This window comes from Pan paniscus, chromosome 6 (assembly GCF_029289425.2).
Source record: "Pan paniscus chromosome 6, NHGRI_mPanPan1-v2.0_pri, whole genome shotgun sequence".
In the NCBI taxonomy this organism is placed as follows: Eukaryota; Metazoa; Chordata; class Mammalia; order Primates; family Hominidae; genus Pan; species Pan paniscus.
This window is the reverse complement of record NC_073255.2, coordinates 181,207,088-181,223,767: the sequence shown is the minus strand read 5'-3', so window position 1 is coordinate 181,223,767 and position 16,680 is coordinate 181,207,088. Positions and strand designations below refer to the sequence as shown.

General features: G+C 36.8%; 1 protein-coding gene and 1 pseudogene across 7 annotated transcripts in view; both read left to right on the top strand.

Annotated features, from left to right (window-relative positions):
• Positions 1 to 16,680, top strand: part of TPK1 (thiamin pyrophosphokinase 1) — a 379,683-nt gene that overhangs the window by 180,529 nt on the left and 182,474 nt on the right. For all 7 annotated transcript variants that reach the window (XM_055115484.2, XM_003820515.6, XM_034965164.3 and 4 more), the window contains one exon: positions 2,374 to 2,446. In XM_055115484.2, coding sequence (XP_054971459.1) covers positions 2,374 to 2,446 — 73 coding nt within the window. The remainder of the gene's footprint in view (positions 1 to 2,373; positions 2,447 to 16,680) is intronic.
• LOC100974565 (elongation factor 1-alpha 1-like) lies at positions 2,486 to 6,029 on the top strand (annotated as a pseudogene).

The window sequence follows — 16,680 nt, the reverse complement described above, 5'->3', positions numbered from 1 at the left end:
CCCTTAGCTAGACATAAAGGTTCTCCAAGTCCCCACCAGATTAGCTAGATACAGAGTGCTGATTGGTGTATTTACAATCCCTTAGCTAGACATAAAGGTTCTCCAAGTCCCCACCAGATTAGCTAGATACAGAGTGCTGATTAGTGCATTTACAAACCTTGAGCTAGACACAGAGTGCTGATTGGTGTATTTACAATCCCTTAGCTAGACATAAAGATTCTCCAGGTCCCCACCAGATTAGCTAGATACAGAGTGCTGATTGGTGCATTTACAAACCTTGAGCTAGACACAGAGTGCTGACTGGTGTATTCACAATCCCCCAGCCAGACATAAAGGTGCTCCAAGTCCCCACTAGACTCAGGAGCCCAGCTGGCTTCACCTAGTGGATCCCGCACCGGGGCTGCAGGTGGAGCTGCCTGCCAGTCCTGTGCCATGTGCCCACACTCCTCAGCCCTTGGGCAGTCGATGGGACTGAGCACTGCGGAACAGGGGGCGGCGCTCGTTGGGGAGGCTCGGGCCACGCAGGTGCCCATGGCGGGTGGCGGTGGGGGGGCTCAGGCATGCTGGGCTGCAGGTCCTGAGCCCTGCCCTGTGGGGAGGCAGTTGAGACCTGGCGATAATTCAAGAGCAGCGTTGGCGGGCCGGCACTGCTGGGGGACCTGGCGCACCCTCCACAGCTGCTGGCCTGGTTGCTAAGCCCCTCACTACCTGAGGCCAGCGGCACCAGCCGGCCACTCCAAATGCGGGGCCTGCTGAGCCCACGCCCACCCGGAACTCGCGCTGGCCCGCAAGCACGACGTGCAGCCCCAGTTCTCGCCCGTGCCTCTCCCTCCACACCTCCCCGCAAGCTGAGGGAGCCATCTCTGGCCTCGGCCAGCCCAGAGAGGGGCTCCCACAGTGCAGCGGCAGGCTGAAGGGCTCCTCAAGTGCAGCCAGAGTGGGTGCCAAGGCCGAGGAGGTGCCGAGAGCGAGCGAGGGCTGCCAGCACGCTGTCACCTCTTGTTATGACATAGAGTTTTCTCCAAGTTCTGGGGCTTCACCTTTTTTGACATGTAATACCCAGAAATATAACACCCCAGTCTTCTTTAGCTAGGGACCTAGTTCATCAGATAACAATTTGGCCCTCTTGAGAAGACCTAAGAAGTTTTAGTATTTTGAATCAAAGCAGTTAACTAGATAAATGTTTGCAGTTATAATTCTCATGGCATGTGAAGGGTGGAATATTTTTATTACAGGAAGTGAAAGCAACCATTCCCTTCTTTGTACCATATACATTTCTGAGGCTCAGCAGGCTAAGGATTTCTGCATAGTACTGAGAAATCCAGGGATGTTATATTTCTCTACAATTAGGTGTTTTAAGTGGGAAGAAACTCTACCAGGTCATATAAATGTTTTATGTAAAAATAGCAAATGATGGTTTATGTATAATAGATGGAGTAAGGTATGCTCTCTAAACTGACTTAAAAATATAGCAGGGAAAAAAGTAAAGGCAGTAGTAATATTATTAGAAGCAACCACATTTGGGAATCTCTCTCTATATTTAATAACCTTGACTCTTGTAGTATTTCAGACTTATCTAAAAGATTCCTGTGTCTAGACATATGTCAATAGAATATTTGGAAAATGTCTTTGAACTGACTCTTGCTTGGGACAGATTTCAAAGAATCCTCATGATCATTTGTTTTATTCATATCTGTTGAAATTTATGAATTTGTGTGAGGATACAATAATGTAAAACCTTATATATATGTACAAGGTAATATGCAAAGATGATGAGTATTTCTATTAGGATTTTTTAAACCAATAATCTTTAATTTTTATCGATTTGTTTAAAAAGAAGTATTCTCTGACATTGTGACTGAGTTGATGAATTGGTTGGATACCTGTTGTTTGCCTCAGTCATTGAAACCAAGAGCATGTGGTATAACATCCTATTCTCTCTAAAAATAGTTTCTGTGTTTTTGGTTTTGTTCTGAGTACATTACTTTTCTCTTTGGTCCTTATAATCACAGTTTTATTTTTTAAATTAGAGATGGAGTCTTGCTCTGTCACCCAGGCTAGAGTTATGCTGTCATGGATTACTATATCCTCGAACTCCTGGGCTCAAGTGATCCTCCCAGTGTAGGCTCCCAAGTAGCTGAGACTACAGGTGTGCACTATCATGCCCGGCTAATTTTTAAATTGTTTTGTAGAGATAGGGTCTTGCCATGTTGCCCAGGCTGGTCTTGAACTCCTGGCCTCAAGCAGTCCTCCTGCTTCAACCTCTCAGTGTTGGGATTACAGTTGTAAGCCACTGCACGTGGCCACAGTTTTAAAGTTTCAAAAATAAATAGAAATAACTAGTTGACTTACTTTACTTACTGTTTCTTTCAGCTTTTTGCCTGAATTCATCAATGGAGACTTTGATTCTATTAGGCCTGAAGTCAGAGAATACTACGCTACTAAGGTAAATTATAAACATTTTTTTGTTCAAGATCTTTCTCATATGGTTGCTTTTTCTATGTTTCCAATTGTCATGGTGTATAGGAAGAGATTGATAAACTCATTGGTTGGTTACTTTTTATAGTTTTTTTATTTTAGCAATTGTAACATGCATTCAAAATGGAAACTTACACTTTTTCACAAAGGGTTTGCCACCAGAACACAGGTGTCATGAAAACTACCCCTAAAAGCCAAAATGGGAAAGGAAAAGACTCACGTCAACATTATCGTCATTGGACACGTAGATTCGGGCAAGTCCACCACTACTGGCCATCTGATCTACAAGTGCGTTGGCATTGACAAAAGAACCATTGAAAAATTTGAGAAGGAGGCTGCTGAGATGGGAAAGGACTCGTTCAAGTTGTGCCTGGGTCTTGGATAAACTGAAAGCTGAGCATGAATATCGTATCACTGTTGATATCTCCTTGTGGAAATTTGAGACCAGCAAGTACTACATGACTATCATTGATGTCGCAGGACACAGAGACTTCATCAAAAACATGATTACAGGGACATCACAGGCTGACTGTACTGTCCTGATTATTGCTGCTGGTGTTGGTGAATTTGAAGCTGTTATCTCCCAGAATGGGCAGACCCGAGAGCATGCCCTTCTGGCTTACACACTGGGTGTGAAACAACTAATTGTTGGTATTAACAAAATGGATTCCACTGAGCCACCCTACAGCCAGAAGAGATATGAGGAAATCATTAAGGAAGTCAGCACTTACATTAAGAAAATTGGCTACAACCCTGACACAGTAGAATTTGTGCCAATTTCTAGTTGGAATGGTGACAACATGCTGGAGCCAAGTGCTAACATGCCTTGGTTCAAGGGATGGAAAGTCACCAGTAAGGATGGCAATGCCAGTGGAACCACGCTGTTTGAGGTTCTGGATTGCATCCTACCACCAACTCGTCCAACTGACAAGCCCCTTCACCTGCCCCTCCAGGGAGTCTACAAAATTGGTGGTATTGGTACTGTTTCTGTTGGCCGAGTGGAGACTGGCATTCTCATACCTGGTACGGTGGTCACCTTTGCTCCAGTCACCGTTAGAACTGAAGTAAAGTCTGTCGAAATGCACCATGAAGCTTTGAGTGAAGTTTTTCCTGGGGACAGTGTGGGCTTCAGTGTCAAGAATGTGTCTCTCAAGGATGTTCATCAAGGCAACATTGCTGGTGACAGCAAAAATGACTCACCAATGGAAGCAGCTGGCTTCATTGCTCAGGTGATTATCTAGAACCATCCAGGCCAAATCAGTGCTGCCTATGCCCCTGTACTGGATTGCCACACGGCTCACATGCAGGCAAGTTTGCTGAGCTGAAGGAAAAGATTGATCTCTGTTCTGGTAAAAAGCTAGGAGATGGCCCTAAATTCTTGAAGTCGAGTAATGCTAACATCGTTGATATGGTTCCTGGCAAGCCCATGTGTGTTGAGAGCTTCTCAGACTATCCACCTCTGGGTCGCTTTGCTGTTCGTGCTATGAGACAGACAGTTGCCATGAGTGTCATCAAAGCAGTGGACAAGAAGGCTGCTGGAGTTGGCATGGTCACCAAGTCTCCCCAGAAAGCTCAGAAAGCTAAATGAATATTATCCCTAATACCTGCCACCCCACTCTTCATCAGTGATGGAAGAACGGTCTCAGAACTGTTTGTTTCAATTGGCCATTTATGTTTAGTAGTAAAAGACTGGTTAATAATAACAATGCATTGTAAAATTTTCAGAAGGAAAGGAGAATGTTTTGTGGACCACCTTGATTTTCTTTTTTGCCTGTGGCAGTTTTAAGTTACTAGTTTGTAAAATCAGTACTTTTTAATGGAAACAACTTGACCAAACATTTGTCACAGAATTTTGAGACCCATTAAAAAAGTTTAATGAGGAAAAAAAAATGGAAACTTACAGAATGACAAGTTGGAACACAATCTTGGGGAAATTTTATCACCATTATGTAAAAATTAATCCTTTAAACATATATATTTAAAAAGAGCTTATAATTTATATATGCTCGTTTAATAATACATAATTGTTGCCTATATCCTCATTAATTATTATATATTTCTCGTGGATCATTTTAACTTCATTTAATGAATGTACCTTATTTCACTTAACCAATTCCCAATTAATGTACATTTCGGGTGTGCATTTTTTTGCTTTGTAAACTCTGCTAAAATCATCTTTGTAAATGAATTTTTGTAAAAATGCATAATTGTGTATTCATAAGAATTTAGGACTAATGTTAGAAAATTTTCTTTAACATTTAGTTTTCTTGAAATTATTATTACTACCTGAGGTCAGGAGTTAAAGACCAGCCCGGCCAACATGGTGAAACCCTGTCTCTACTAAAAATACAAAAAATTAGCCGGGTGTTGTGGTAGGTGCCTGTAATCCCAGCTACTCGGGAGGCTGAGGCAAGAGAATTGCTTGAACCCGGGAGGCGGAGGTTGCAGTGAGCCAAGATTGCGCCACTGCACTCCAGCCTGGGCAACAAGAGTGAAACTCCGTCTCAAAAAAAAAAAAAAGAAATTATTATTACTGTTTTGAATAAAACTATTCCCTACAACTTGAGATTGATAATAACCTACATCTTTTGAAAAGGTGTTAATTTTCTCAATATTGGGCACATCTTTCAAAGATCCTTGCCACTTAAGAACATATAAATAATCTAATTGGGAATGATATAAGTCATGTGAGAGTGTATTAAAGTAACCAATAATTCAAGGTCTCAGTGGTTTTGGAAGACAATGAAAACTTTTTCAAATAAAAATTATAGCATTGGTAATTCTTCTAACCACAACACCATCATCTGTGTTTAATTCTAAACTGGCGTTATCAAAGTACACATTGTTTTAAAAAGAAACATAAGGTATTGAAATCACAAAACTTTAAATTCTTCATGAGGCTTGGGGGGAGATGACATAAATTCATAAGAAGAGAAGGAACCTTTCTCAGGAAGGAGGGAAGAGAAAAAGGTAGGAAAATGAAAAGAAAGAAGAAAAAGAAACATGATTCTAGGTGGAAACACAAAGGTGTTGTGCTTATAAGGTATAGCCTGTATGATATGGAAATTCTGGGGCTGGCAGTGAACGCAGGTCTCTGCACATCCCATCTGCCCACCAGCTGATCAGACTTTCCCTCAGCAAATGAAGACTGTTCCCAAGTCAGTGTTTGATATTCATGCTCAATTACTTTAACATTGGCATGTTCCTGTTCATTCCCCACAGTCTCACTTCTCATTAACTCCATACCTCAACCTCGTTGGGATGGAAAAGCCACAGCCTTGCTTACAATGCAGAGTTTTACAAATGCATAGATATTAATCATATTTTCAGGAGCAGAAGAAACAGCGAGAGAGGCAGGGACAAGCAGACTCAAAAACAAGCTGAAGATCTGGTCAGGTGTGACTCCTCTCCCCCTTCTTTAATGCTGCTGGCTTGCCAAAATCAGAAGTGCCAGCCTGATCACATCTATCCAAGATAAGAAAATAGGGGAAGCCAGCCTTTTTATATCTATAGGCAGTAAAATGAGGGTCAAGGATAGAGGAAAAATTTGAGTTAATGCCTCTTGATGAATTTCTCTTATATTTCCTTCTTCACTTTATTTTAACCTTAAAAACTAAATTATATTTGTTGAGGTTTAGTTTTTAAAGTAAGATTTAGCTGAATCTTCTAATTCTTGAACTACATAGTTCTAGGTTGATACAGTATAATCCACTTTCTTCATGTATCAACGAGTATCAAACTCACTGCTTTGAACTTTTAGGCTAAGTTCCTAGAGGGCACAGATGATGTCTTTTATATAGTTAATGTGCCCTGTAGAGCACATGGTGAGTGTTTGGCTATAGTTTTAATAACCATGACAATTACAACAAGTTAATGCAACATTACACACAATTCATATAAGCCATTATCTCCAACTTAAACAGCCTTTACGCTGCTCTTCCACAATTGAAAGGCGGTTATCTTCATTTTCAAATACACCCCCTCTCCACCTGGTCTGAGTTTGCAATGAAGGTGAAACTTGGGATCTAGTAAAGTGAAGAAATTTAAAATACCAAAACTTTGTTAAAATCAAAAAGTGGATTGTTTAGCCAACATTTCTTGATACAAAGTGTTGAGCCTGGCAACTGGTGTACAGTCCTTAGTTTATAAAGTCCTCGTTTTCAGGTAGCTGTAACATCTTGGTGCTTTCCCTTTTGCCTATTTATCTTAGTTCGTCTCTGCCTGGTTCACTCCTATTAACTCAGAATGAGGAATATCTCTTACTGATTTTCCTCTTGATATTTTGTTTTTCATTTTTCTGGGTCAGTCAGTGCTTCTTTGATTCAAAGCTAAAAATCACCTACTTCAGTCTATCTATTATGCCTACCACCATGTTAATTTTCTAAGAACTTTAGAAGAAACTGTGCTATCTTATCAAACTCCTGATATTCTTTCACTATTGTATTCTGTTGGGTCTTCAATGGATTTAGGAAAGGGAGTTTTAAAATTGTTTCCTTAATATTTAGGGGGTTAAGGAACTAATTGCAGGATTTAGCTAATGCCTTAAAAATTACAGAATATCAAGGGATTGCTATAAATGTAGGTTTATAGGATATGAGTTAAAATATATAAATATAATAAAAAATATGAAATACAGTCAACCCTTGGTATCCAAGGATTCATCCAACAGTGTATGGGGAACCTTGGGACATGCAGGGCCTACTAAGGGACTTAAGCATCCTCAGACTTTGATGTTCTCTAGGGTCCTGGAGCCAATCCCCTGTGGATATGAAGGGCCTACTGTAATTTAAAATAGAAGAAATGAAACAATATTCTTTATCCCAATTTTTTGATGAGGGAACTGAGGCCCAGAAAGCTAAGCGACTTCAACAAAATGGCAGAACTAGTGAGAGACAGCTTTAGGATCAATGTCCATGTTTTCTATAAAAAGAATGTTGTTAGAACTGGGACTGGGTCACTGCTACTGCTTCTCAACAGGTAAAGCCTTTGGCCTATGGAGTAAGACAGTTGTTCCTTGTGCTGGATATGTAGCATCCCTGGGAATGAATGCTACTATCACTGTCAGTGTGACATAATGTCAACGACATAATCAAATACTTTACATTGTGTTTCTGGTATGTCCCTCTAAACCTTTGATTTTGAGGCAGCAAGGGTAAAGGTGCAATAGTTGGACCAGACCAGGAAAGAGCAAAACCTTATAAACTGATAAATTGTTAAATTACCTATTAACAACAGCTACTTATAAGATATTGGATTGAGCCAAGATAGAACACTGAAGAATCAGAGTGATTTGGTAATATGAAATTAGCAAGGGTATAGGCAAATTTTTAGTATGTCTTTCCTTGTGTTACCAATGAGTATTTTGCCATTCCAGAAAGTGTTGCTATCAACACAAGGCCATGTTCTAGATGGTATGATGAAAACAACCCTAGCATAAGTCAGGAATAGGACTGTAGGTCCAAGTTCTGATTTTATCTTCTCTGTTAATCCTTCCAAGTCTTAGAAGAACATAGCATCAAGAATATTGCAACAAGGTGCCCAAAGACTCATTGTAACTGTGTTTATGAAGACAAGCTTGGTTAAGGGAAACATTGAATCCCTGTATATATGGTGAATGAGGCTAGCAGAAAGGGTGAGTCAATGCTGAACCACAGATTTTCTGTTACAGAGATAATAAGATAATTCCAGGTCCCCTGATAATTCTAGCACTATAAACTGGAGGAATGGAGAAAGAAACATAGGCAGATTTTTGTCTCCTGTCTTTCATCGTATCTTTTTCCCTCTTGGGAAAGATAAGGGTTTTTTAAAGCAAATTGCATGAATTATTGAAGAATATATCTTATAAAACCAATATTTTTTATAGTATTTTCCCATTGTCATTGAATACTTGCATGGCCATACCCAAATTTTTGAAGAGTGCTCTCGATGGGCAGGGGTAGTGTATCTAATCTTTAAAAACCAATGCTCCCTTTTATAAATATAAAATGCTATAAATGTTAGTTGCAGTAGCAGAAAATGTCTCATCATTTTACATTTCATCATAATGGCTATTACCTGTATAAATGTGTTTCAGTTACATTTTAAGGAATTGGGGATTTGGGTTTAAATATAACTTTCTCAGTTAAAATAATTGGAAATTGTCACCTGTTTGGCATTTGAATAGAATGTCTGGTTTTTCATAAATGGACTACTGATGATAAGCAGAAAATGCCTATATTTTAATTCCAATTTAAAGATGGGGACACTGATTCTCAAATAGTGGGGAGGGCGGGTTATTGGGTGAAGGGTACATTCAAGTGTGGATATCAAATAACTAATACTTAATCTTGGCTGTTAGCAGTGTGCATTTTAGATTTCAGGCTTTTATAAGTAGTAAAGTGATTATTTTCTTGAATTAAGTGCAAATTACATTTGTGTTATTAATTTACATATACAAAAGTCTTACCACCACACGTGAAACTAAATCATGGTGTTATTTTCCTGACTTTCTCATGTGCTTATAGTAATGATCTAATAATGGCATACATGTAGAGTTCTCTGGAAATACTAAAGCACTATTTAATATAAGCTGGTAGTGTTTTATTTTACTTCCTAAAATTGTTTGCTTCAGACCTTTTTAATATTTTATTTTCTCAGTAACATTGCTTTTTAAAAATATTTTCAAACACTTCCTCTTTGTAAGTGCATAATTTATGAATGTAGATGTAATTCATAATCAGAATTGCTTAGGATATCCTTTTGAATTTGATAAAGCCTCAGGTTTGATTCTATTTACATTTCACAGAATCTCCAGTTAAAAACATCTGCATTGATCCACCTAATCTCATGAATCTTATTATTTTCTACTCTTACCTACGTCTCTTTTTCAGTTCTTCTCAGCCACATGCCAACAACTTTTAGATGAAAAATTAATTAGAGAAAATGACAAACTGGACTGTTAGAAATTGTGAACAGTTAGTAAGTTTGACTATTATACCAAACAGAGGAAACTATACAAAATATATAAAGCTCAACTCCATTTTTTGATATATTTCTTTAAAAAATGTAAACAAAATGGAACAAAGCCTGGAGTGTAATAAATTTTTAGGCTTAAGCATGAAGTCTAATTAACATATGCTAAGATATGAAGGCTTTGCTAAGGGAATTACAGACAGGCAGTTTCCCTTGACAACTGAGTGACAGGTTCTTCACTTTATATTCCTTAGACTGGCTGTCTAACCCTTATTAGCATCTCACCAAGGGAATGATGAGACTGCCAGGGGAACATTAGGTGAAACTATCTCTTGAATATACCTTAATTCTTATGCTTGCCTCAATCATAGTCCTTTCAAATTGACTTTATTGCCATCGATGTTTTTTGAATCTTGTTTTGTTTGAATTTGTTTAACATACTGAAGGCTTTTAGAAAGGGCGAGACTTTGCCCTTTACATTGAAGAGCTCCCAGTGAGACACACAGGACCTCCAGGGGCACCTGCCTGCCTCTCCTCATTCATCTGATGTTACACTCTGTGTTCTCCAGGGCCTCTGTGACTCTCTCTTTCCTCCTTCGTCTGACTCATGGGATTCTTCTTTCGCCTAAACCAACCAACTATGACAATCTAAAAAGTAATAACAACCAAATATTTTTAGTGCTTAAAATATGCCAGATATTTTTATATGCACTTTCATTTATGAATTAATCCCTTCACAGTCCCCCAGCTGGAGGTGGTGGTTAGTCCCTTGTTTATACTTTCTTGCTGAGTTTGAGATAAACAATTCTATCATCATTTTATTCCTTTTCCCTGTTAACATGTGAACTTCTGGAAGCTGAAGTCTGCGGTCATTCATCCTGGTATCCCCAGTCATTAGTAGGTTCAGATTGAAGTTTATATGAAGCAGGTATCTGATCCCTCTTTTAGAACTGAAACAGAAAAGCACTGGTCCTGCTTTGCTTCATATAAAAAAGATTTCTGTGATCAAATGATTTTGTGAAATTTGCCACATTCTGTATGCCCCTTTTGGAAACCCACTGTGCATGTATCGTTTTAAGTAAGTCTGCCAAAAATCTAATTTTACCTTAATATATCTCAAATGTATTTCACCCCGGAACATTTACTCTTTACCCTACTAAAAATACAAAAAATTGGCCAGGTGTGGTGTCACACACCTGTGATCCCAGCTAATCAGGAGGCTGAGGCATGAGAATCGCTTGGACCCTGGAGACAGAGGTTGCAGTGAGCCGAGATTGTGTCACTGTACTCCAGGCTGGGAGACAGAGTAAGACTCTTTCTCAAAGAAAGAAAGTTTTCTATTAGTGTAGAAACTATTTACCATTCAAGTTTCCTGATGTCAGCCAAAAGCCAATCTTGGAAGCAGGCCATTTTAAAGACAGCAGTCTCAAGCCTGCTATGCTAAGTTTTCCCTGTGCCCTCTTTTACCCAGAAGTCTGGCTCTGGTTTTAGGAAGAAAGCCATCATTTAAAACCCTGTGCTGTTCTAAAAAGATGTTCGACTTCCATTAACAGAAGGGATGACTTTCTTGTTTGAAACACTATAGCTTTCGTTCGATGCCTTGTTGAAAGAAAAGGTTATTTTACAACACATAGGACAATGAAGATTATGCTAGATTAGAATGTCTCTTTAAGTTTGGGAAAGAATGGAGAATTGCTACAAGGTTAAATTGCATTTCTTCTTTTCCTTTATACACCATCTAGATACCAGAAAGAGAGTACTAGATTATATTAGGCAATATACTTAGAGTTTTTATACTGTTACTTAGGTTTTTAAGAGTTGAATCCTGTGCCATTCTTGCTGAAGAAATCATTCCTTGAAGGCTGTTATTTGATGATTTAAAAAACAACCTTTTTAGCTTGAAAAGTAGAAATGTTTCTAGAAGCCTGGTAAATAAAAGGAACAGTCTGCCACAGTACACTTTATACAATGAAGAAGAAAGTAGGAATTGGTTATTTTGTGATTATATCTCTGCAGGGAAAAAGACGATATTCATACCTGTATCCACAGAGATCTTTTAGATTTCAGTTTACTTTATGGAACTATTCCCCTTCTTAGCAAATCTGAGAACAAGTTTGAGCTAATTTTAGATCTGTATCTTTGGTTATTTGGAGTATCTGTCATTTTGCTCTATGCCTGCTGTGCCCTTAATCTGGCAGGCAGTTTTTAATTACAGAGTTCCAGTCAATTCCATTTAATGAATGATTATGGACTCTTATTATTAAAGCTTGAATATATTCAATTCTTCCAAGACTCTTGAAAATATCCCCCCAAAATATTTTTAAGTGTATATCTTGCATACTGATGAGAAGAAAGGCAATGTCAGCAATGAATAGGGGAAAATAAAGAAGCTAACATGTTAAAACCCAGTAAAATTTTATCATTGCTATTTGCTAAAGAAAATCCATATCAATATGCCAATATGAAGGTATAGGAAATTATACTTCATGTTTTCAGAGCCAACTTTGAAGATGGTCTTTGATTTCTTCTTACCTCGTTTACTTTACTTTATTGATAGACAACTATTTTGCCCTCTGAGCATGTCCATTTCTTTTCATACTGTCCATTAGCCACTCAGTCCTCAACTGAAAGAACCACTTCCTATCCCTGTTGCACACTCCAAAATTATCTAAACTTTCTCTTTCCTTCTCCTCCAATGGAAATCATCTTTCCCATAATGAAACAGATTTCTGTTTGCTATTAAGGAGCAAGTAAATCAATTCAATTAATTCACAGCAAGAAATCCATGATGAATTGTCTCTCCTAAAATTACTTATATTTTAAAAGGATGAACTGTTCATCCTTATATACTACTAATAGGAATACATATTTTTACAAATTTCCTAGAAAGCACTCTGGCATCAAATATCAAGGAACCTGAAAATTCTCTCATAATTTTCCCAGTAATTTTATTTCCAGAATTCATTTCTAAGAAAATAACCGGAACCAAACATTTATACACAGAGATGTTGATTGTAATGGTATGTTTAAAAGAAAAAGAAAAAGTCAACTTATGTCATAAATATAATAAAGATAATGATAATGTAATGAGTTGAAGAAGGAGGAAAAAGGGAGAGAGAGATAGATAAGCATTCATTGCCCATTTTCAGGAGGCTGCGAAAACCATGAAAATTTCTAAGTCTTCGGATGTAGCATGGTCATGTGGGGTCATCATGCCTGCCTAACAGCTAGTGAATGTTCAGGTATTTTAAAACTAGAGAATAATAACTAAATAAATGTTCCTATAAATTGTAAAGGCATTTTTCTGCTTAGTTGTGCCCAAATAACAAAAGTTTAATTAAGCAGGGTACTAAGCAAAGTACAAAGCAAGACAGGTTCAGATCCCACACAGTGTTCCTATCAATTGTGTGACCTTGGGCAAGTTATTTAATCTCTGGGAACTGCAGTCTGCATATTTTAAAATGTGATAATTACACTTGCCTTATAAGGTTATTATGGGGATTCAGAAATGTAATTCATGTAAAGTGATTCATATCTCATATACTAAATGTACTCAAATGTTCTTATTAATGTTACTCATTTAGTGAGGGAGACAGTTGTCAATAGATCACATCCTTTAAGGTTGGATACTTTAAAGTTTATCTTATTTATCAGAGTATTAGGCTATATTTTGTTGGAGAATTTTAGTTTATTGAAAATAATCTCAGAGTTTATTAGCCATATATACATTGTATTTAATTACACTGTGTAAGGGTCTATATGCAAGTCACTGGAAATAAATTTTCAAAATTGATGTGCATGATACCTAGGAGGAAGTAGCACTTATAAGTTCCTAACCTTATAAACTCAGTCCATAAAGTTACAGTAGATGTCTCAGAGCCCCATACCATCTTGCCAGGATAATTTGCACAAGTGCTTTCTGTCCTGGATAAATGGATGGGTACTAAATGATGACTTGACCTAAAATGAATAAGCTAATAGGAAACTTGGGCATGTTTTCACCAGACTTACCTCCTTGCCTCTTGTTTTATGAAGCCAAGTCTCTCTGGATATAGTCCATGAAATAACAATTATTATGTTATTACAATTTTTTTCAAAGGATCTGTTTTCTTTCCCATTAAAGAATTTTAGAGGAGTCAGCATAGTATAACCTGATAGGTTTTATGTATGTAAAATGTATAAACTCATTAACCTGTATTAGTTAAATTATTGGCAGACAGTAAATTAAGTAATTGAGAATGACAGTCTAATGGCTTTTGCATTGGTCTTTTGAAATTAGGTTGATTATTGACACTCATTGCCTTGTAATAATTTCTTTCAGCTGTCAGTAAATTAAAAATAGTTTTGCAAATATTGACACAAAGTTCTTTGGAGAATATTAATATTTTGCTCACTGTAGTAAACTTTGATGTGAGGTGGTCTACCTGTAACATCTGCTGTTTCTAAAGATTCTTCCCAGGTTCTGAGGTGAGCATCTCATATGTATTCATCACTATGCATCATCTCATTTAATCTTAACAGCAATTCTGGTTTTTATGTTAGTTCTATTACAGATGGAGCTATGAAGTTCAGAGGGATTTTTTTTTCAATCTAAGCCTTTTTCCTCATATTAAATTTCTTAAAATATACAGCATTTAGTTGTATATGGACAATGTCTAATTGTTGGCCTAGAATAAGGGTTGGTTGGTAAACTAGTAATACAACTCGCAGGCCAAATATGGCTTGATAGCTGTTTTTGTAGTTTTGGCAAGCTAAAAATGGTTTTTACATTCTTAAAAGTTGAAAAAAATCAAATGAAAATTTTATAACATGAAAATTGTAAGCAACTTAAATTTCAGTTTTATTAGAACACAGCCATTTCCATTCATTTATTTATTAGCTTTAGAGTCTTTCATGCTACACAGGTAGAGTTGACTAGTTTGGGCACAGGCCCTATGGCCTGCAGAGTTGAAAAAATTACTATCTGGCCCTTTATAGGAAAAGTTTGCTGATCCCTTGCCTAGAGGGATAACTTATCTCATCTGCTATGCCTTTATAAATGACTTTATTCGTTATTGAGTGCTTACCACTTGCTACATACCGTGTTGGGCTCTTGTCCTGGGAATATGGTCGTAAACAAAGGAATACAGTGGGTAGCTTCAAGGAGCTTACAGCTTAAAGCTTATGTTTCAATTAATATTTTAATAGTCATAGGGTAGATTGATAATTTTATCATATTCTATATGATAAAATTATTTGGTTATTCTAATAAAATATGTAATACTCATAAGGTAGACTTTCATACTCATATAGACCTAAGTAATTAATATACTAATAAAATGTTAGGTTAATCCAATAGTAAAATTATTTGGTTAAAATAAATATTCACCATAAACCTTACTGTTTGATCCTCTTTCTTTTTAAAAAATGCATACATATACCACACTGAACATAAACCTATCCCTCAGATGATTTGTGATTTTATTGTGATTAGGACCATATATTACAAGCATATATTTTATGTTTGCTATAGCTCTAGATGTTGGCAGTATGGGAAATTGAGCTGAACCCTGATCATTCCACGGCATGTTCCGAAAACTGTTTGTTAATTTTTTGCCAAGTTCCTAATACCAGTTTTTTTCCTTGTCATTTTTTTTAAAAAACAAGTTAAAACTTATTCAAACATATTCTGAATTTTTTCTGTAGTACTTTATACTACTGCATTTGTTAACCTCGATGTGCATGTATATTTCAATTTTCCTTACTGGATGTTTGTTAACATTAATGTATTTTAAACTTTACTTAATTGCATATGAAATGCTAATTTTTGTTATTTTAAGAATCTGCATTAATTGTGTCCAAATAGAAAAGAGTTATTTAATTTCCTCAAGGCAGCATTAGTATATAGTGAGTAAAAAACAAGTGTTTCTTCTCTGTGTGAGACTCATTTTCTGGTTTATATGTGTTTATATTTATGAGAAAAATACCATTATTTTCATGGAGAGAAATGGTTTTAATTCAACCATGATTTGTCTAGCCACTGAACGTCTATTGACTTATTGATATGTGCCCATAGTAACCTAGTGACTGAGAGTGCAGACGTCAGTTTCCCTGTATGCATGGAGTGTTGCGTTTACACTTTCTGCCTGAAGATCCTGTTTTCCCCAAATAATAGACAAGATTTGCCAGACGAGAATTTTTGCGTGTGTATGTGTGAGATTGAGTTGTACCACTTTAATTTGTTCCATGAGCCAAATACTACTTCTGTTTTAGTAAGTTTTTTGCCTCTTTCTGTTCTTCAGTCTCCTCAAACCTGATGAATGATCATGTTGACGATTAGGATTAAATTACCTTATTTGTAACTTTCTGCACCTTTAATATTTGCTTTCAAATTTTGTTTTTGGAGACCTTAGGGCATTCATCATTTTAATGTGAACTTGTGATATTTCCTTTATCATTGTGAATTATTTCAGATTGTTATTATTGAACTTGGTATTCAGCTTGTTATTATATCTTTTCAATTCAATTTTTATTATTTTTGTTATTACAGCCAAGTATAATGGAACATATCTTTATAATGTATTATTTATTAAAACTTTTTGGCAGGTCTCTAGTTTCATACTTAAGTCAAACGAAAGTTTAAGGAAAATTTACATGTGGAAGAAAATTTCTTTTTTGTATTACCAGGTTGTTCCTAAATTCTGTCTTTTCCATGGTGTATATATGTGTGTGCACATACACGTGTGTATTTATATATAAAATGTGCAATTTTGGTCCCTATTTTACTTAATTTACAGTTGTTTCTGGCTAATTTTCAAGTATGTCCTAGGACCTTTTAGATAATACCAAGGATAAAACACTTGCTAAGGTATTAATTCTCTGTGTTTTATGGTAAAATTATGTATGTCATTATAAACTCTTACCTTGTTCTGAAATGGCTGAAGAAGGTAGAACACTATTATAATGACAATACTTGATTAGCACAAATTCATTACCCAACCTGATAATGAGTTTGCTAATACCACGCCAACATATCATGTCTTTACGGACCATGGCTTTCCCAATCTGTAGATCTATACACTTTTCAATGTTTATCTTCCCTTGGCCTCCCAATGTACATAGTCTTTAAGTTTTTGGATGTTAAATTCCTAGATACTGACCTGGGCATGGCAGGCAAGAACCTAAATATTTAATCCACCTAGTAGTAATTTTCATGTCTAAATGCAGATAAAACATTGAAATGGGCCAAGTGTGGTGGCTCATGCCTGTAAT